Genomic DNA, 22,140 nt, shown 5'->3' on the forward strand with positions numbered 1-22,140 from the left:
TGAACTCACTGCTTGTCTCTTTCTGTGCAGTGGAGCGAGTCCGGGCCGAGGCTTCTGCACGAGAAGCTAAGCTGCATGAACAAATGAAAGAGGAGGCCATCAAGATGGCCCAGGAGAAAGAGCGGAGTTATAAGGAGCATGAAGCACAGTTAATGGCCAAGATGGAAGAAGACAGGAAGAAGATGCAGGCTGAGCACGAGATGGTGATGAACAGGAAGCTTGAGGTAATAGAACAGCGCCCTCTATGGGCAGCCTTGGTCATCTACACCAGAGGTGGGGAGACTTGGGGCTTGGGGGACAGGTCATAGCTGTCAACCGTCCCTTATTTGGCGGGAAACTCACTTATCCCAGCGCCGTTTCCTGCTGCTGTCCCGGATTGATAATATCCCGTAAATTTCCTGGGTTTCAAAGGAAGCAGCTCCTCTCCCTCCCTCCCTGCTGGCCAGAGAGGAGGGAGGCTCCAACTGCGTTGCTTGGCTGCGTTGCTCACCCAATAAGGAGTCTAAGAACGACTTGGGGGTGGAGCTTGCATGCCTTGTGCCAATCAAATCGGCCGCGTTGCCTGGGGACTTGCCTTTGCTCAGCGCTTCCCAGCAGAGAGGTGGTTTTCCTTGCTGCATCCCCTTTGCCGGGTTGCTGTGCTGTGGGAACCACCGCTTGATGCTTCGTTTGGCTGCTGGCTGGGCTTCTGCCTTTGGCTCGGAGGGGCTCAGAAGTTGAATACACCTGTGCTCGGAATCAGATGATACGTCATCGATGGCCCACTCACCCTTGCCGGGGAAAAGGTCTGTCTGGAGTGGGGGCACATGGGGGGGGGAATCCCTTATTTTGGCTGCTGATCCCTTATTTTCGAGGCTGCTGGTCCCTTATTTTCAAATCTGTAAGTTGACAGCTATGGGACAGGTATGCCCCCCCAAGGCCTCAGGCTCCTTGGAATCGCCTTAGGCCTCTTCGTAGCTACATTTCTTTTTTTATTTCACTTTTAATTTGTATACCGCCTTTCTATATAACTATGCACAAGGCGGTTTACAGCTACAAAACATACAATAAAGAACACGGGCCTTGGAATAATCTGATCCAATACAGAAGGTCATAATACAACGTATCTTTAAAATGGAACGGCTTATATCAAATTCAGTAATCTAGTAGAATGTAATAGTACACAATGAAATTAACTCTCAATACATGAGCAAATAATAATTAACAATTGCAATGAATAATTAAATTCCTTCCAGTAGCACCTTTGAGACCAACTAAGTTTGTTATTGGTATGAGCTTTCGTGTGGACACGAAAGCTCATACCAATAACAAACTTAGTTGGTCTCTAAGGTGCTACTCAAAGGGTTTTTTTTTATTTTGTTTCGGCTACGGCAGACCAACATGGCTACCTACCTGTAAATAAATAATTACTAAACCATGACCAATAAAAATAACTGCAGGTCACAATGCATAAAATGCCACAATACATACCAAACCATGTAAAAGGATCAAATTGAGAAAAAAAGGACACACAACTGATAACATAATTATTATTTAAATCCCTAAATTCCTCGCCTCCCTTCCCACCTGTTATGGACCCTGCATTGCATTCCCCCTTGAGGGTTTTTGCCTGACTAGAATATGCCCTTGAACTCTGACACCACTTGCATAAGATTTCCAAATGTTAATTTACACGGACAGCACCACATTTAGAAATAATAACTGCAGTAGAAATACAATACATCTCGCCCCAGTGAGGAAGGCAGTGACCAGGGGATCTGCGTGGTTGCTCAGTCTGTTGTCTAGGCAGGGCTGGGCAATGTGTCGATACATCGTCCCATGTAGGTTTGTAGACCACACCATGAGAACCTTTTCAAAACGAATGAGCTGGCAATTTATTTCTGAAGCACAGCTTCTAAAACTCCAGGGGGCGGTATAATTGTGAGTCATCTGACAACTGGCTGGCTGCCGTCCCTTTCGGCTCCCTTTCCCCTCTGATAGCAGAATAGTCCTGCTCCCAGCCTCAGTGCCTCCCTGCAGCCACGATATCTCTACTCAATGTAGGAATCGTGGCTGGGCTGCTTCTTCCTTCTCCTCCTCTCTGTCCAGGGAGGAATGGAAGGAGTTTGCCATTCAAAGGCAAGGGCTCACCTTCCTCCGAGAGGAGGGATCCGCACTGCACAGGGTACATAGCAAATAATAAATAAACAAACAAATATATATATATATATATACCCTGCCCATCTGGCTGAGTTTCCTCAGCCACTCTGGGTGGCTTCAAACAGATTATTATTATTAGTGATAAAACATCAAACATTAAAAACTTCCCTAAACAGGGATGCTTTCTGAGGTCTTCTAAAAGTCAGATAGTTGTTTATTTCCTTGACATCTTATGGGAGGGCGTTCCACAGGGTGGGTGCCACTACCGAGAAGGCCCTCTGCCTGGTTCCCTGTAATCTCACTTCTTACTGTGAGGGAACTGCCAGAAGGACCTCGGAGCTGGACCTCAGTGTCTGGGCTGAACGATGGGGGTGGAGACGCTCCTTCAGGTATACCTGCTAATCTCCATGACCGCTCTTTCACCTAATCTTCGCCCTTCCATTATATAGTTCCATGTTTCAGACATTGTGATATATACAGTATCCTATTGTTTAGCTGGGGATACCTTGCGATGTCAAAAACCAGATATCGCCCAGCCCTACAGCCCAGGTGTTGCCTCTGCTCCCTTCTTAGGGTTCTTTATCTTCCCAATGGATTTGCACTGGGCAGCCTTTAAACAGAGGACTATCCTTTATATAGCATAACACACACGGGCACTCTAGACAGCCCTGTGCCCTTTTATTCATTCCTCCCATTCCAGCTGCTTTGTGAGGAACTGGGGCTGACTTCTATCTTCATCCTTGCCACTCCCTAGGAGCAGAGGCGCCTTCAGAAGGAAGGGTTTGAGCAGGAAGTCGCAAAGCTTCAACTTCAGATCCAGGCACTGCAGAATACGGTGGAGATGCAGAGAAATAGTGGTGGCTCCCGGCCTCGTCGTTGTGTAATTCAATGAAAACAGCATCCCTGGAAGTGTCGATGGGTTGAATAAAGTGTCTAGATTGGCCTCAGGACTGTGGATGGGAGTGCAGCTAGGAAGCCAGGGGATGGCGGAGATCTACCTTATGTTACCATTTAGCTGGTGTTTGCAGTCTGTTTGCCACAAAGGAACCCCAACTCTGCCTTTTTAAGACACAGTCTCTTTCTAAGGGGTCATCTACACCTGCCTATAAAGCACAGGTCTGAGTGGTTTTCCATTTGCCCCACTCCTTTCCCAAGGAAAACCTGCTCTTTAGTTCTCAATCGAAGCAAACAACAAACCCGAATTGCTGTTTGCACCGATCGAGCACTAAAGGGCAGTTTCCCCTGCCCCCAGGACAAGGGGAAGTGTGGATAAGCTCTAACAAAAGAGCAACACGCAACAGACTGTGACATGAAGACTCACTCTCAGCCTAACCCATGAGTGTAGCCAGGATTTTTGCTGGGGGGGCCAGGACCAGCTAGTTAAGTATTTCTATTGTTTTACTTGTTCTAGGGTGGGGGGCAGCTGCCTCCTGCCCCCCCCCGGCTATGCCCAAGGCCTAACCTACATCACAGGGTTCTCATGAAGATTAAATCTGTAGGCTACCTTGAAGGAAAAGTGGGAAATTAATGCAATATATATTATCATCTTTTTTTTTTTAAATAAATGCATATTATTGGTTTTTCAGTGAAGTTGTACAGTTGCAAAAAGGAAGAAATCAATAAAGTACAATTGAACAAACAGAGATATCACATCGTTTTTCCTGTGGAGTAAGATATGGGGAGAGAGGGTATAAAGCCAGTATAGATAATACAGAACAAGAAAAACAGCAGCCATTCATGTCAATTCACAGAGCCACCCCCCCCCCCACAAAGCCAACGTATGGAGCAGAGGGCTTTAAATGTTTGCAGGTGGAATTAATAAGAGTCAGAAATGGAAACCACACGTCTGCAAATGCATCTCTTTTAGCTCACTTGCCCTTTGGTTGGCCTCAAATTATGAGAAAGCCTCTCCATCAAAGCCAGATGCCAGATATTATGACTGTACCATATTATGAGTGTACCAATTTTCAGTGGAGAAGTCCAAGGGTGTTTTCCTCCCTCCTGCTACTGCCCCCCAAAAGACAGCTAATGAGATCCCCGTGAAATGGTTTAGGACCAACAAAAGAGGAAAGTAGAGTTAGTGAGGGAGACTTTGGAACTGTTTGGGGCTGGGTATTTTCAGAGACATGGTTAAATACAAGGCCCAGACGTGAGCCACATGGAGTCAATGCTACCACATAAGAAAGTTGGAGCCCCAAATGGACCATCCGCTCCAGCAATTAGGAGAGAAAGTGGGGCCCATATAGCTCATGCATAGCATCACCTTGCTACAATTTGAATACAACTCTGCGTGCTGGGGCAGGTTTGGGCTTAAATGTGGGGAAGCTGAGCTGCAAATGCGTGCTCAACTGCAAAGCTCCCTTGAATGGGGTTTCAGAGATGGTGGTGTAACAGGGAGTCGTTGAAGCACCCCACAATCGTCTAGCCTTGACTCCCATAGGTTCAGGCTGGGGTCACAAGCAAGAGACTTCAGCCAGGAGATAGAAGCAAAACAGCAGCCGGTTGGCCTGATCTTTATTGTTGCAACAAGACTTCCCGCTACCAGGAAAACGAAGCAGCCAGGTCAATGGTTACATCCGTATCTTAAAGTTTCCCAAAGTTTCCCATAATACAACTCAGGATGCATCATCAAGACATCATAGATATGTCACAGAAAAGGTGTGGCCTCAGGTAGAACCTGAGATCCAGGCATGCCCCTGTCAATCAAATATAGCCTTTCACACTTACCCCATCACAGTACAGAGAAAGGTATTTTCATTATTTTCACTGCCATGATCCGACACTTTGTTGAAGGGAAACTCCCCTCTGGAGTAGAAATAATATATCGAACAGATGGAAAGCTCTTTTATCTCAGTAGGCTGAAAGCTGAGTAAGGTCACCGTAACTTTTGTCATAGAGCTTCAGTATGCTGATGACAATGTAGTGTGGGCACACTCAGAGGATGACCTCCCAACCATCCTAAATATCTTCGCAGAAGCTTATGAAAAGCTTGGCCTGTCGCCCAACATCCAAAAAAACCCAAAGTGCTGCACCAACAAGTACAAAACAACCTCTTTGCAGCACCACAAATCCAACTCAATGGTGTAACATTGGAAAATGTAGATCAGTTCTCCTACCTGGGCAGTTATCCTTCCACAAGGGCCAACATTGATGCCGAAATCCAGTATCACAGCTTTCTCCCGATTGAAGTGCAGAGTGTTTGAGGACGGGGACATTCGCAGGGAAATCAAAATGCTTGTTTACAAAGCTATTGTACTACCAACCTTGTTGTATGCTTGTGAAACGTGGAACTGAGAAGATTGATAAAATGAGTGATTTCTATAAAGTTTTCCCATTGAGCCAGTACATAGATACGTTTAACAGTGAATTGCTACATTTGGTATTGACACTTTCCGTGTTTTCCTTTGTTGGAGACCTGGGTTTCAGTGGGGAGTCGTCGGCTCCTGAATTGAGCTCCCCTTGCAAATGCAATGCCTTTGCAGATATGTATGTTGCTGTTATTTTCTCTTGACACTAGAGGATTTGGTTTGACGGGTGAAAAGGCGGCGAAATACCTCTGATATGTGTACTAGTGAATGGTAATGTGCAGCGGAGACTCTTTGTCTTTGCCTCATGTTGTGGAAAGGCAAGATTCGCAGCGGTGGTGGGGAGGTCTCTCACCTCCCTTCCAATTTCCCGGTAGCAGTGGGTATAGAATCATAGAATCATAGAGTTGGAAGAGACCACAAGGGCCATCGAGTCCAACCCCCTGCCAAGCAGGAAACACCATCAGAGCACTCCTGACATATGGTTGTCAAGCCTCTGCTTAAAGACCTCCAAAGAAGGAGACTCCACCACACTCCTTGGCAGCAAATTCCACTGTCAAACAGCTCTTACTGTCAGGAAGTTCTTCCTAATGTTTAGGTGGAATCTTCTTTCTTGTAGTTTGGTACAGACGTTTCACTGCGCACACGTGTAGGCAGCAGGCGTCCCCGCCCCTCCTACAGTCCCTAGAGTCCATGTCACTTATTCCCATCTCCCCTTTTCTCCGAGGAGAAAGAGGGGGCAGACCCGGGTCTTCCTCGCTCCGTTTCATCCTCAAAACCCTGTAAGATCCAGAGTCTTTCCCTATCATGGGGGAAAGCGGAGGGTGGGCGAGAGAGATACAGAGGCCACACACATACAGAAAAAAGCCGTCTAGGATAATGACTTGGGAAAGCTGATTTGGCCTTTCCCACGACCGTGGCAGTGGCGAGAGGAGGACCAGGCAGGCTCCAGACATGGGACTTTCCCCCGGGGAGGGCGAGGCGAGAGCGCGTCGCGTAAAAAAACGCCCCTCCCCGCAGCAAGCGAAACCGAAAGTACAGCTGCGCGTCGGCGAAGCTCGAGCCGCAGGGTCTCTAGGCAGCGGCTCCTTCGCTGGATTGTTTCCTCGTCTTCCTGGGGGGAAATCCTGCGGCTCCCTTGCGCTGCTTTCCGCACCAGGACACGCCTGCGGTGCGCGCCGGATCAGCGTCCCACGACCAGGTTTGCGCGCCGGGTTCCGCCACTTCATTTCTCCCTAAACTTCCAAGAAAGGATTGCGTAACGCGTCGGAGGAAGAGGAGGGGTGAGTTTGCGCGGAGGAGTGAAGGGGGGCTGGGGAGGGAGTCTTTTTGCTTTGTCTTTTTTTTTTTTTTTAAAAAAAACATTTTAAACAAATAAAACAACACACTGCACAAACAATTACGATAAACCACAATCTCTTCTGTAATGCATTTGTATCCGGAGGGTGGTGGTGGTGAAAATCTTTGGAAAACCAAACAAGCTATGATTCAGCCAGTCCCTCCCAAACAAAGCCAGGCGCAGAGCTGTTATTGTAGCGAAATGTTTTGGGAGGCAGCCAAGGTTTTATTTTTAGTTCTGTTCCTCTGCAGGTCCTCTGCTGGGAGCTGTAACTCTGTGAGGAGGAAAGGAGTCTCCTAACAGAAGCCAGCCCCTCCCCCTAACAGGCTACAGCTGTTTGGGAAGTCAGGGCTGTTCAAAAGGGCTTTCAGTGGTGTAGTAGAGCCCTTAATTGCCCCCAAAGCAGCGTGATATACCATTTGCACTTGGGGAAACTGGGCTCCACCAAATGAAGGAAGTCGGGTTTTCTGAGCCCTGAAAGAATAAAAGGTAGCTGATCAGGGAAAACAAGAGAGGGAGGTGTGTTGCTCTATGAAGTACAGATGACCTTTGAACAGTGAGTAAAATATGGCTGTTTCACAGTGAATGTCCAGTGTGGAAGTGGAATGTATTAACCTTGAAAATGCCCAAACCTCTAACCAGCTACCTGCACCATGACTCCAGCCATCTTTGGCAGCAGCATCTTGAAGTATTCTCCTTCCTGTTCTTGACATTCAGTTCCCCGTGCTAGAGTTTTGGGAGCGGAAATCCCCGATCAGGACTTTGTGCAGAGTAGGAATCAACAAGCTCTCCACAACAAGAAAGAGTGCCAAAGTTCTACTGCAGTCTCTTAACTTGTTACAAAAAAAGTTGCAAATACAAATCAACACATTGCTCTTAAACAACTAGCAATGCAGTCTAATTTATTTATTTTTTAGGTTCTCACTTGTTAATACAGTGGTACCTCGAGTTAAGTACTTAATTCATTCCAGAGGTCTGTTCTTAACCTGAAACTGTTCTTAACCTGAAGCACCACTTTAGCTAATGGGGCCTCCTGCACCACCGGAGCACGATTTCTGTTCTCATCCTGAAGCAAAGTTCTTAACTCGAGGTACTTTTTCTGAGTTAGCGGAGCCTGTAACCTGAAGCATCTGTAACCTGAAGCATATGTAACCCGAGGTACCACTGTACAGATAAAGAACTATTCTCTTTCTCAATAAGCTGGCAGCTTCTGAGAGAGACCCAGACTGCCAAGGATGAGTCACCAATTAAAATAAACACTGAAAATAATTTTCCATCCCCTTGTTGCAGCTATGGCTGCAAAAACACTTTTTTCTTTTTTCCTTTATTGCACTTGTACAATTTTTTGCAAAAGAAACATCCTGCAAATGCAGACCACTAAGTTTCATACACAATGCACACAAATGGAGCGTTTTGTGAGTGTTAAACTTATATCCTTTGCAGCCTACAGATTCCTCAGTGTCCCCGGTCTCCTTCCTGGCCTGGTTTTGGCTAGAGCTCAGCCAAGCATCATGGAAGAGCCAGTGTGCCTGATCGAGAACAACCCCAAAGAACAGCTGCGGGTCAACCAGGAAGCCCTGAAGATCTTGCAGAGCATCCAGCAACCCGTGGTTGTGGTGGCCATCGTGGGACTGTACCGTACTGGCAAGTCCTACCTCATGAACAAGCTGGCAGGAAAGGAAAAAGGAGGTAGGAACATAAGACATACTTTTGTGGGGTTGGGTATGGCCCACGGCATTTAACTGCCTGTGGCAGTAAAGCAAATGGTTCCCCCCCTCCCGGCTGTTGCCCCATCCCCAAGTTAAATTATGTAATACTCAAGTCTAGTCAAGTGATTTTGGTATTTGAAGCAGAAACTCCTCCAAGCACATAGCAGAAACCACTGCCTGTTCATGACACCCAAAATCTGCTGCCCAAGGTGACGTTCTCACTCTACCTAACAGTAGGACTGGCCCGTATATTTGCTCTGTGAGCTGGCATTCAGGTCCTTCTTGCAGACTTGCAGGAGAGTTGCTTGCAGGTATCTGATTGGCCACTGTGAGACTAGAATGCTGGACTAAATGGGCCAGGCTTTCCTTATGTTCTTCAGTGCAGTGAAGCCTTTCCCATTGACTCCCATCTCTTTTCCCCCCCTCAGTACAAGAGGAGCTTACGCTCTTGACCGATTTATTTTATTTCAACCATTTGTATGCCACTTAGCACAGTAGTTTGTAAGCGGTGTAGAAGGGATGTTACAAAAAGATACAATCAAATCAGTTTAAAATAACCCCAGATCATTCTGCTGGAATAAGAGGCATTGTCACTGAGTGCCAGAAGTTCAACAGGGAGGGGGGAATTGTCTGCCCTCAGCCTGAAGGAAGTTCCATATAACTGAACACACAGTTACCAGCGGATAGAAGCAGTGTGTCTGAGCTATTGGGGGAACCACTCACAGTGAGTCCAGCAAAAATCTCAACGATCAGGCAGGGATATAAGGAACCACCAGAAGTCCTTGGTGGTGGATCTCAGTGTCCGGGCAGAACGATGGGGGTGGAGATGCTCCTTCAGGTATACTGGGCCGAGGCCGTTTAGGGCTTTAAAGGTCAGCACCAACACTTTGAATTGTGCTTGGAAATATGCTATGCTTTGAACACGGACATCTATGTGTGAGCAGATACTCCTGTTTTCTGTACTACTAGGATTCCCGTGCTCTCTGGGGCTGTGATATCACCTATACCCTCAGTGCATGTGTGGACATCCCTGACGGGGTTTGTACGCTATGGGCTCTGGGACCAGGAGGCGTGGGGTTGCTCTGACCTCCACATCCTCATCTATAGGCATGGAAAACTGCTCTAAAAAGTGTACCCAAAACAGTTAAGGCAATTTCACACTACCCAGAAACCTGAGACTTGATACACATGATGCCTAAGGCACCTTGATTTACCAGCAAGTCAGAAGTGTTGACATTGTATGTTTTCGTTGGCAGTGGTTGAGAAATTGCAGAGCTGCGTGCCTCACCGCTTCTGTCCTTCCCATTTCTACACTGCCCACGACAGGTTTCTCTCTGGGATCCACAGTGCAAGCAGCCACCAAAGGTATCTGGATGTGGTGTCGCTCACATCCCCTGAAGCCTGACCACACCCTGGTGCTGTTGGACACGGAAGGGCTGGGTGATGTCGAGAAGGTGAGTTAGGGGTGGGGCAGCCAGGATAGCTCACCATGGAGCCCTTACCTGCAAGAGGAATTCAGAGATCAGGGCCATTCCCTAGTCAGCAGGAGCCACACTAGGATGCAGTGGGAACAGGACAGCACCCCAGGGGCCCCAAAGGGTGGAGAGATTTCTAAGAGATCTGAGATTTCTGACAAAAAAATTGCCAACGTTCGCATTCTTGTCCCATGCCAGGAGTGGAAATCAATGGATATGACCCATATTGAAATGAACAGGGTGAATAGTGACAATGCAACTTGCTTACTTGATGCAATTTCCATAATCAATCACACAAATTGTGTAAGTTGTGGAATTTTGCTGCAGCAGACAGCCAGACAGATAACAGTGTTTGGCAAAAGATGAACTGCAGTGGAATGGAAACAGTGCTGCGTATGACACATATGGTTTATGATGCCATCTTACGCCCCTAGTGGAGACCTCGGTCCAGTTCTAGCGCCTTGTTGCCCTGGAGTTTTATGCTCACCATGCTCCTTTGCAGAGCAACCCTGAGAACGATGCGTGGATCTTTGCCCTCTCCATTCTGCTTAGCAGCACCTTTGTCTACAACAGCATGCACACCATCGACCAGTATGCTCTGGAGAAACTGCAGTATCTTTTTGTAAGAGTGCTCCCTGGCAGAAACACGGGTTAGTGAAGTGTGTGGGAATCCCAATGCTGTGTTGTCTCATCAGGCCCCTGTCAGGTGTGACAGTGAGGGCTCCAGGGTCCTTAAATGAGGGGCAGGAGTCTTTTTAAGTGAAGTCTGAAAGGGCTTCAAATGAAGGAGCTGAGGGGGAGAGAGCAGACTTCTCAGAATGACGCAGGACCTTGTAGAGGGGTCTTTGTAGAATTAGAATTTGTTGAGCTTTATGGAATTGGGAACATCTGTTAGAGGGATTAAGAGACTCTTAAATTATACTAGTTCTGTTTGTACAGTCTCCTTCCTCTCCAGTTTGCCGAGCAACTTTAAGTAAGGTATAGCTATAAGTTAAAAAACATTATTAAAAGATGGGAGAAAGGAAAAAATGGGACATACTGTATAGGAAAGATCCATCAAAGGGGAAAAAGACTGGGGTCCTATTTTGCTGCATGTTTTGATGGTGTGAGGATTCCAGCTTAGTGCAGTAAGTGAAAATGCTAAGCCATTCCAAGTCAGGGTGATTTCGATTTCTGTGAGGGCAAATTCAGGTTTAAAAGAAAGGCACATTGTGCCATTTCACTGCACAATTCAATGAGAAGTAAAATGACTTGCACCAGAGAACCCTGGGAAATGTAGTTTGGTGTTGGGGGGATTAGACTTCTCCCTTGGCACAGGCTTGGCCAACCTGTGGTCCTCTAGATGTGGCTGGACTACAACTCCCACATCCCTGACCACTGGCCTGAATCCCCATCCCTGAATAAAAACTGAAAGGGAGAGAGTCAGCTGAGATTCTCAAGGAAGGACATTACACAGCCTTGGTGCTGCTACTGAGAAGGCCCTGTCTGGTGCCCCAGTCAATTGTGTCTCTGAAGGGCAAAGGAAACAGAACCTGACTTCTGGTGATGATCACAGAAAGGTAGACAGAGGATACCAGTATAGATATCACAGACACAAAACATTGTAAGGAGGGACTGTTGAGAAACTATTATTCTATTTTGGGATGGGGGTGGGGAAACATGACTCATTTCCTTAACTCAGTCCACAGCTACGTGTCTGAATTAACTGAACATATCAAGGTGAAGACATCGGCCAGGCAGAGCAGTAACAGATATGATGAGATGCCTGATGACTTTGCCTTCTTCTTCCCAACCTTCATCTGGACTGTTCGGGATTTCACACTGCAGCTCAAACTGGATGGGTGCCCTATTTCAGAGGACGAGTATCTGGAGCACGCACTGAAGTTGAAGAAAGGTGCTGTGGGGAGCTTTCCTTGCTTGAAAAGATTGGGCCTTGCTGCTTTTGAAGCGGAGGCCTAGTAGGGTTGCTTGTAAAAACAAAACCTGAAAGTGGTTTACAAAAAGAATGCAACGGTGACATTACCAGTACAATTATACAGTTTAAAACTGCATTGCAAGGGGGTTGAACTAGATGCCTTCCAATTCTACGATTCTATGATTCTAAAAAAGGTTCCTAACATGTTTTTTAGAAGTACTTAAGATCCACAATAAGATAAAAACCATATTAAAAAAAAACACATGTCAACATTCTGCAGGTCTGGATAGGCTTGTCCAAGGAAAAAATGTTTTAGCAGGTGCCGAACAGAGCATGTTGTTGTTTAGTTGTTTAGTCGTGTCCGACTCTTCGTGACCCCATGGACCACAGCATGCCAGGCACTTCTGTCTTCCACTGCCTCCCACAGTTTGGTCAGACTCATGTTTGTAGCTTTGAGAACACTGTCCAACCATCTCGTCCTCTGTTGTCCCCTTCTTCTTGTTCCCTCCATCTTTCCCAACATCAGGGTCTTTTCCAGGGAGTCTTCTCTTCTCATGAGGTGGCCAAAGTATTGGAGCCTCAGCTTCAGGATCTGTCCTTCCAGTGAGCACTCAGGGCTGATTTCCTTAAGAATGGATGCGTTTGATCTTCTTGCAGTCCATAGGACTCTCAAGAGTCTCCTCCAGCACCATAATTCAAAAGCATCAATTCTTCGGCGATCAGCCTTCTTTATGGTCCAGCTCTCACTTCCATACATCACTACTGGGAAAACCATAGCTTTAACTATACGGACCTTTGTTGGCAAGGTGATGTCTCTGCATAGGGAATGTGATTGCCTGATGTCAGTAAGCAAGGTGTTCCAAAGTATGGGTTCTGCCACACTAAGAGTGATTTCTTGCCAATGTGGACCTGGTATTGCATGGCAGCTGTGCCAGTTATGCGGATCAAAGCAGTCAAGTGAGCAAATACAGTGGAACCTTGGGTTACGTTACCCTCAAGTAAAGCCAACTTCGGGTTGTGAAAGTGGCAAACCCGGAAGTGTTTCACCGCTCGCATGCGCAGAAGCGGTCTCTCTGGTTGCGAAAACTTCGGGATACAGCAGGACCTCCAGAACAGATCCCGTTCACAACTGGAGTTACCACTGTATATGGTGTAAGGCAGCCTTGCAGGTAAATGGTCCCAAGCTGTTGAAACACTTTATACTAACAGTATTGTGTGTAATTTGATTCTATATTAGATGCCCCCGAAAAGCAAGACCTTCCTAAGAAATTCCTGCGGCAGTATTTCCCCAACCGCAAGTGCTTTGCCTTTGAATGCCCAGCCTCACGGAAAGACTTGGCCGTCTTGGAAGACCTCCCGGAATCGAGGCTGAGCGCAGAGTTCGTGAAGCAAACGCACTGTTTCTGCAACTACATTTATGAGAACGCCCAGGCCAAAGTGATCCAGGGAGGGCACTTGGTGACTGGGACATGTGAGTGGAAGCAGGGGAAAATATATTGAAAAGGCTTCTGGAATATTCCAGATGCAGCAGGGGTTGGGCCTCTTTGGCTCATCAGGGTTCCATTTTGACTTATGAGGCCATTTTCCCCAAAACCATAACCGCCTGTCTATTAGCTAATATCGGTCCAATGCATGTGTGACATCAGCTGTTGGGTGAGGGGGGGGCAATTCTATGTTGGCTGCTCATACCAGTTCTCCACACAAAAAACTGGGCCACGCAGCCAGTACAGCAGGATTAGGGCTAATCCTGCTCCATTTTTCTTTAGGGAACTCACCCATGTAGCCAGAGCAAGGAGGATTTAACCCTCATTCATCAGGTGATGAGTGGGGAGTTCAGTCCTGCTCGGTTTGGCAGGATCACAGCTTCCATTGAAACAAAGTCCCCCTGTCCCCTCACTTTAGCAGTGCCTTTCTTCCTGCAAGAGGCTTTGAAGTCTGAACTTCAGAGCACCAAATCGAGTGACGTTATTGTGACGCCAGGTGATGGTCAAGTGGGTTGCCCTGCCCACTTCTCACATTTGGTACCAAAGGTCAGTTCTCATAAGAATGTGGCCCATGAAGCCAAAGAAAATTCCCAGTCCAAATGCGGGTCTACTCAGAAGCAAGTCCCATTGGATTTGAGGGAGTCACTCGCAAGTATAGAGAGGATTTTAAAAAATCTTTTTATTTCGTGCAAGAGGCCAAAATTTAGACATTAGTTTTTTGGAGAAGATTCTGATGTTCTGTTTTAAAAAAAAAACAACCCCTCTGGATTTTATGAAATAAAACAGCTGTTGCCTCCTTGAGTTCCCTGGATGAAGAAAGACAGAAAGTTAATGAAATAAAATAGACAACTGAGTTAGCCTGCCCTTGTCCTTCTCTCCCTTTTGCAGCCCTGGGGAGCCTAGTGGAGACTTATGTGGACTCCATCCGCAACGGATGTATGCCTTGCATCGAGAACGCTGTGGTGGCCTTGGCTCAGATCGAGAACCAGGCCGCCGTGAAGGATGCTCTGAACCGCTATGAGGCAATGGTGGACCTCATGTTGAGTTCTCCCACTGAGGACGTCGCAGAGGTTCTGCAAGTGCACGCTGTTTGCGAAGAGGAGGCCATTCAAGTGTTCCTGGCCCGTGCCTTCAAGGACGATGACCAAGTGCACCAGAGAGAATTAGGGGTACAGGATTCTATGTCTCTCGTGGGAATAGGATGTTGGCCCTATTGGTTGGTTTCCTAAGTTCAAAGAGCCTTTTCTGTCTGCTGCAGAACTCCTGTGCATCCCAGCAAATCCTGGAGCATGTTCTAAGGCAGGGAGAGCCAATGTGGTAGCCTTCAGATATTTTGGACTCTTAGTTCCCACCATTCCTGACCATCTCCCATTCTGGCTAAGGATGATGGTAGGTTGGGAGTCCAGCAACATCCGGAAGGGAACATATTGGCTGTCCTGGTTCTAAGCATAGGATGCTTCTCAGGCCTTTTGGACCACATTCTTGCCCTGAGTAAATGGGGGGGGGGTATCTTGGACAACATTGAAGACTCTTCTGTGACTTCAAGTTACAGGGGAGGATTGGCAGTGGCGGAGAAGCAGTATTTCAGGGAAGCTTGTCCCCCCATTGATCTCCTTTTTAAAATAAAATAAAATACTTTTTTGATATTCCCCCCATTTTTAACAAAAGGAGAAATCGTATCTTAATCTGAGTTGTTCCCCTATCATGTTCATGAGTAGGGATGGATTAACCTGTCAATTTTGGTTTCTGTCAGTTGCTCGTTTTTCCAATCTTAAATGGGAAAATCTCATTGAGTTTCCAAGGAACAGTAGGGTTGCCCGGAATATCATCTGAAATTGCTCCAATTAATATCTGGGCCCGATTCAGAAAGATTGGTTGGAGATTTTTACCCAAGTTTAGGATGAACCAGCTTAGATGGCAGACGGTGAAGATCTGGGTTATTGGAAGGAGTGGACCACCTATGAACTGCCTTGGTCAGCTGGACCAGCAAAGAGGTTCAGGGTTGGAGAACTCCTGGAACAGGGGATAACAGGCTTTTCTTTATTAGGGAACATCTGCTTTATCTGACTCTGCCCACCTCTCTCCTCCAGAGGCAGCTACAAGAAAAACTTCAAGAGTTGTGCACTCGCAACGAGCAGGCATCATCAGACCGTTGCCTGGCTGTGCTCATGGAGCTATTCCAAGAAATGGAGGAGAGGATTAGCAATGGGGAATACGCAGTGCCTGGTGGTTATCAAAGGTTCCTCGAGGACCAGAAGAAAGTAGTGGAGAAATATCACCAGGCACCTGAGAAGGGAGTAATGGTATGTTGGTCAGCAACCTTGGCTTCTTGGGTTAAAGTTAGAGGATTACCAGTTCACAATAAATAGCCATCTGGAAGTGCCCAGAGGTGTCTTTTGTGATTCTTCTCCAAGTTCCAAATGAGCCACCTCATTCTCCCCTCTTCAGGCTTCCCAGGCCCTGCAAGACTTCCTGGAATCCAAGGAGACAGCTGCCCAGTCCATTCTGCAGGCTGACCAGACCCTCACGGACAAACAGAAGGAGCTTGAAGGTAAGCGCCTGTCCAGTAGGCTTTGTTTGCCTTGAAGACATACTGGCCCCAACAGGCCATTGTAGCTGCGAAAATATGGTAACACAGTAAACAATGGATTGTTTCTACAGTCATACCTTGGGTTGTGAACATGATCTGTGCGGGAGGCACGTTCGCAACCCGCAGTGTTCGCAGCCTGAAGCGCTGCGTGGTCTGCAACCCAAAAACGCACAACCGTATTCGTAACCTGAGGTATGACTGTAATACAGAGTGCACCCAGTGAAGTTAATGAAGAAGAGGAGGAGTTTGGATTTGACATCCCACTTTATCACTACCCTAAGGAGTCTCAAAGCGGCTAACATTCTCCTTTCCCTTCCTCCCCCACAACAAACACTCTGTGAGGTGAGTGGGGCTGAGAGACTTCAGAGAAATGTGACTAGCCCAAGGTCACCCAGCAGCTGCATGTGGAGGAGCGGAGACGCGAACCCTGTTCACCAGATTATGAGACTACCGCTCTTAATCGCTACACCACACTTAATGAACCTAAGTTAGTCATGTCTGTTAAGTTCAATTGGTCTACTCTGAGTAGGACCAGCATTGGACACAACCCACTAAGACTCTGTGTAGGCACAGTGGTAGGTACTCATTATCCCAGACGTTCTTGTCCTAAAAAGTTGTGTGAAACAACCTGTGTCGCTGTATCAAGCATCTCCCCAAGTAGTCTGTTGCCGCTTGAGTCGTTCCACCTCAGGTGATGCCAGCGCTGCATTTTTGGGCTAGACCAGCCCTGAATGCAACTGCCCTGAATTCCCAGCTACTCCTCCTACTGTGCTGTTCTCCATCTGGGAGCAGGTTCTGCACCTGGCAAAAGTGGAAACTGCAAGGCTCCACCCCCTTGAGGTGCAAAAGACAGGAAGACTCCAGCACCTTAGGTAGTTCTGCAGAACCTGCTCTCAGGTAAGGAACAGTGCGGTTAGAGGCATAGCTGGGAACCTCCGCTGGCAGAGGCAATACGTTTCTGAATACCAGCTGCTGGGGTTCACAAGTGGGGAAAGTGCTGTTGTGGTCAAACCCTTTTTGTTGCCTTTGTATAAGCATCTGGCTGGCCCTCATGAAAAGAGTTTGCTGGACTAGGTGGGCTGCTGACCTGGCTAAAGCACCCTGCAGAGTCGGAGGAGGGCTCCCAGGAGTTCGGATATGCAGGAATTCCAAAGAAAGATGCCCAAACCATCAGAACGATCAGGTGTAACAACTTATTAAGGAAGGGTTCAAACCTAGAGCAAAAGTCTGACAGCTCCCTCCGCCCCCCTGCTCACACCATTCCATGGGATGGACTGCAGCAAGGAGATGGCTTGTCTGCACCCAAGTAAAGATACACACAATCTTCATGGGCTCAGTGCTCTAAACCACTGGGCCTCTTGGGCTTGCCGATTGGAAGGTTGGCAGTTTGAATCCCAGTGATGGAGCAAGCTCCCACTGCTCTGTCCCAGTTCCTGCCAACCTAGCAGTTCGAAAGCACGCCAGTACAAGTAGATAAATAGGTACCGCTGTGGCAGGAAGGTAAATGGCATTTCTGTGTGCTTGGGTTTCCGTCATGGTGTCCTGTTGTGCCAGAAGAGGTTTAGTCATGCTGGCCACATGACCTGGAAAGCTGTACCTTTACATCACATGGAAACACAGGTGCCTAGTATTAACCATTGCCTGGGGTATCTTGGGAACACAAGTGGGTGGTATTAACCATACCTCCCCCTCTAGCTATGCCTGGGGCCTGTGGATACATCAAAGCATGTGAAGCACACATGTGCTCAGTGCTGCAGCTGCTACCGATTAGGCAGGGGTCATCTTGACCATCAATATGCAAAGTTTCCAGACCAGCTTACCTTTCAGTTCAACACACCACGCCTGATCCAGGAGGCTGTTCTTATGTTCTTCATTACAGGAGGACACTTCATTAAGTGTTGCTTGCATGAAGAGCAACACCTACTTAACATTACCTCTTCCACCCAGATAATGTGCAGAAGCCCTGACCTGTATCTGCCCACCTAAATTACAGGCCACTCTAAAGAGCAGGGCTCATTGCAGAGCAGGGAATGGGATGGCTGTGACCTTCTGGAGGTGGCTGGACTGCATCTCCTGTCCCTCACTGAAATATACTCAGAGTCGCAAAGTGATTTCATGCTCTTTATTCAGCTCATAGTGGTGAGGAGGAATGAATAAATGTCCCCTCACAGTATCTGCTTTATATACATTATTTACACAATGGGCTGCACATGATTGGCTAATTCTGGAATTCTACTGTAAGCCAATCAGGTTGTGGATTCACTTCTATCTGGAGCAGGATTGGGTGGTTCCTGCCAACCAATCATACTGCTGCATTGTTCTAGGACCAATCAGACTGCTGCATTCTGAATCCTATTGTTCTAGGACCAATCAGACTGCTGCCTTTTGGATCCTATTGTTCTAGGACCAATCAGACTGCTACAGTTTGGATCCTATTCAACTCAGTACATAACACCCCTCCCCTCTAAGTTCCAGTCCTGCCCGGGAGGTCGCATTCATAGTCCTCAAGGTATGCCGGCGGCCTACGTGTGCGTTGTGGCCTGGGGTGTTCCCTGGTCCGGGCTCCGGGTTCTGGCTCGTGTTCCAAGGATGCTGGCTGTGATGCGGCTGTTTGGTCTGGTGCAACCGGCTCGCTCAGTCGTGGTTCTGGTTCCGGTGTCCTTTCGGCCTCACGGGTCCTCTCTGTATTTACTGATTCTGCCTCTCCTGCTGGCCCCTCCTGCTCTATGGGCCTCACTGCCCCGCTGTTCCCTTGGGACTCCTCTGACCTGTCCTCCTCCTGGTTTTCTCCCGGGAATCGTCGCCGTATCTGGTCGCAGTGGCGGCGCCAGCATTGCCCCCCATCCGTTAGCACCTCGTACGACACGGGGCCAGTGACCCTGGTGATTGTGGCGGGTACCCATGCTGGGCCTGCCCCAAAATTCTTTGCGTACACTGGGTCCTGGGCCTCGAAGGTCCGGGGGTTCCTGCCTTCCCCCACCACTACCTCATCCTGAGCTCTATCGGGGTGAAGGCGGTCCAATCTGATTGCAAGGCGCCGACCCATTAGTAGTTCAGCGGGGCTCCGGCCAGTCGTTGAGCTGGGGGTGCTGTGCTGTGCTAGAAGGAATGTGGCAAGGCGGTACTCCCAGTCCCCTTGCGTCATGCGGCGAAGGGTGTCCTTGGTGGTCCGCACCATGCGTTCTGCTTGGCCATTGGTGGCAGGGTGGAACGGCGCCGAACGGATGTGGCGGATGGCGTTCTGCGCTGTGAAGGTTTGGAATTCTCCTGACGTAAATGCAGTCCCGTTGTCTGAGACGAGAGTGTCAGGGAGCCCGTGGGTTGCAAACAGCCTGCGTAGTACCCGGATGGCTGCGGACGTGGAAGTGGACGGTACCAGTGCGACTTCCAGCCATTTGGTGTAGGAGTCCACCACTATGAAGAATGTTTTCCCCTGAAAGGGGCCAGCGAAATCCACATGCAGGCGTGACCATGGTGCTCGGGCGGACTCCCAGGACTGGACTGGGGCCCTTGGGGGATCTGGGCGGGATTCTTGGCAGGCCTGGCAGTGTTTGACCCAGGCCTCTATCTCTCCATCGATCCCCGGCCACCACACATAACTCCTGGCAAGGGCCTTCATTCTTACTACCCCTGGATGTGTCTCGTGTAGGGCTGTGAGGACCCTTTTGCAGAGGGGCTGGGGAACAACGACTCTGCTTCCCCATAACAGGCACCCCTTGTGGGCCGACAGTTCATGTTTGCGGGTTGTGTAGCCGGCGAATTCTGGCCCGGGGCTGCTGCTGGGCCATCCCCTCCACACCCAGTCCAGGACCCGGGAGATGACCCTATCTTTCTTGGAATGGTGTGCAACTTCTTGTGCCTGAATGGGGCGGTCGGGAAGCAGCTCCAGGCTCATAACCTCTTGTGCAGGTGCTGGGTCAGGGCCTGTTTCCGGTAGTGGTAGCCTGCTGAGGGCGTCCGCATGGCCCATCGCCTTCCCAGGTCGGTGAATCAGTGCATACTGGTAGCTGGCAAGGAAAATTGACCACCTGAGGACGCGAGGAGACAGCACTTGGGGGGTCTGCTTTTCGGGGGCAAACAAGCCAAGCAACGGCTTGTGGTCAGTCACCACGGTGAAGGGCCGCCCGTACAAGAAATCATGGAATTTTTTTACTCCCTTTACGATTGCCAGACCCTCCTTGTCGATTTGCGAGTAGTTCCGCTCGGTTGTGTTGAGTGTCTGGGAAAAGTACGCCACCGGTACCTCTCTTCCATCCGGGAGTTGGTGCCCCAGGACAGCTCCAATGCCATAGGGTGAGGCGTCGCATGCTAGCACCACCGGCAGCCTCTCGTCGAAGTGTGCCAAGACCGAGTTTGAGACAAGCAAGTCCTTGACTGCCTGGAATGCGGCCTCCTGGCGCTGGCCCCACACCCAAGGGGCCCGCTTGTCCAGGAGTCTGTGTAGGGGCTCCGCTACCGCCGCCTTGTGGGGAAGGAAGGAATGGTAAAAGTTCAATAGTCCCAAGAAGGCCTGAAGTTCAGTCTTGCTCTTGGGCGCTGGGGCATCACAAATGGCCCGTACCTTGTCCCCAGTCGGGTGGACCCCTTCTGCGTCCACCATAAATCCCAGAAAGTCCACCTGAGGCACTCCTAGTAGACATTTTTCCCGCTTCACCTTGAGACCCGCCGTCTGGAAACGGTGCAGAACGGTGCGGAGGCGGTCCTCAAACTCCTCTGGTGTGGGGCCGGCAATCAACACATCATCGAAGAAGGGGGTGACGCCAGGAATCCCTTTAAGGAGAGAGTCCATTATATTCTGGAATATGCCTGGTGCCACGCTGACACCGAATTGCAGCCGCTTTACCCTGAACGCTCCTCTGTGCGTCACAATCGTCTGTGCCTCTGCTGTGGCCTCATCTACTGGCAGCTGTTGATATGCTTGGGCCAAGTCCAGCTTGCCAAAAATTTTCGACCCAGCCAGGGTGGCAAGGACATGGCTGACCACTGGCACTGGGTATGCGTGGGCCGTGAGGGCCTTGTTTATGGTACATTTGTAGTCTGCGCAGATGCGGACCGAACCATTAGGCTTGACGGGTGTGACGATTGGGGTTTCCCAGGGAGCATTAGGCACCGGCTCCAGCACTCCTTGCTCTACGAGTCGGTCCAATTCCTCGTCTATACGGGGTTTCAAGGCGAACGGGACCCGGCGGGCCTTGAGCCTGACCGGTCGTACTGCGGGGTCAAGCTGTAGCGCAATGGGGGGGCCCGTATACTGTCCCAATTTCCCATCGAAAACCCCTGGAAATTCCTTGCATATGGCGTCCACGTCCACTTGTAAGCTAGTGTGGTTCACCCCGGTGACAGCTAGCCCCAGTGGTCCAAACCATGCCAATCCCAGTAAGCTAATGTAGGGGCCCTTGACCACAAGCAAGTCCAGTTGCCGCGTCCGCCCTCGGTATTGCACCCTGAAGGTCCCCACCCCCATTGTGGGGACCTTACGTTTCTGGAAGTCCCGGAGGGTGAATGGGGCCGGCCTGAGTTTGGGACCCCCAGTGGGACACAGTTTCCTTAAGGTCCTTGCCGAGATTATGGATAGAGTTGAACCCGTGTCAAGCTCCATGCGGCATGGGGCCCCCTCTATCTGTACCTCTACATAAATTTTCTCTACGTTGGGGTGGGGCAACTGGTATACCTGGAAGTCCGTGAGCTCCGTCGAGTTGCCTTGGTGCGTTGGGCCCCGGGACCTGGGGCTCTTGGATTGGTCATCTGATGCCTGGTGTCGGGTGGGCCGAGCCCGACACACCCGGGCGATGTGTCCCGATTTTCTGCACTGCCTGCACTCTGCGTTGCGGAAACGGCAGGTCCTCCTCTCGTGACTCTCCCCGCAGCTTGCGCAGTTCCCTCCTTCTCGTCGAGGCAGCTGTGGTCTGTGCGCTGCTTGAGTGCGCTGCTGTACTCGGTGCACCTCCTCCCTGTCGGATCCTGAGTCGTCGGTGAGGTCTTCATGGTGGACCCTCGGTTGGGATGGCAGGCTCGGCCGTGCCTCTTGGGTCGACCTCTCGGCAGCTTCTGTTGCCAGGGCCTCCTCCAGAGCGACCTGGAACGTTAGGTCCTTCTTAGCGTAGAGGCGCCGTTGCAGCTTCTCATCCTTCAGGCCACCGACGAGGCGGTCACGAAGCATGTTCTCCAGCTCTGAGAAGTTGCA

At 49.3% G+C, this 22,140-nt stretch overlaps 2 protein-coding genes across 2 annotated transcripts in view; one reads left to right on the forward strand and one right to left on the reverse strand.

Annotated features, from left to right (window-relative positions):
* The window catches only part of DMRTC2 (DMRT like family C2), a 50,422-nt gene extending 45,142 nt beyond the window's left edge, over window positions 1-5,280 (reverse strand). The window contains exon 1 of the mRNA XM_081018793.1: window positions 5,256-5,280. The gene's annotated coding sequence lies outside the window, so the exon portion shown is untranslated. The remainder of the gene's footprint in view (window positions 1-5,255) is intronic.
* Window positions 1-22,140, forward strand: part of LOC308483157 (uncharacterized protein) — a 39,358-nt gene that overhangs the window by 12,849 nt on the left and 4,369 nt on the right. Inside the window, exons 10-20 of the mRNA XM_081016741.1 lie at window positions 31-224; window positions 2,894-3,028; window positions 6,342-6,645; window positions 8,227-8,472; window positions 9,819-9,946; window positions 10,470-10,617; window positions 11,649-11,861; window positions 13,120-13,353; window positions 14,255-14,535; window positions 15,457-15,669; window positions 15,815-15,917. Coding sequence (XP_080872867.1) covers window positions 31-224; window positions 2,894-3,028; window positions 6,342-6,645; window positions 8,227-8,472; window positions 9,819-9,946; window positions 10,470-10,617; window positions 11,649-11,861; window positions 13,120-13,353; window positions 14,255-14,535; window positions 15,457-15,669; window positions 15,815-15,917 — 2,199 coding nt within the window. The remainder of the gene's footprint in view (window positions 1-30; window positions 225-2,893; window positions 3,029-6,341; window positions 6,646-8,226; window positions 8,473-9,818; window positions 9,947-10,469; window positions 10,618-11,648; window positions 11,862-13,119; window positions 13,354-14,254; window positions 14,536-15,456; window positions 15,670-15,814; window positions 15,918-22,140) is intronic.

Source organism: Podarcis pityusensis (assembly GCF_964106645.2).
Source record: "Podarcis pityusensis genome assembly, chromosome: 8".
NCBI lineage: Eukaryota > Metazoa > Chordata > Lepidosauria > Squamata > Lacertidae > Podarcis > Podarcis pityusensis.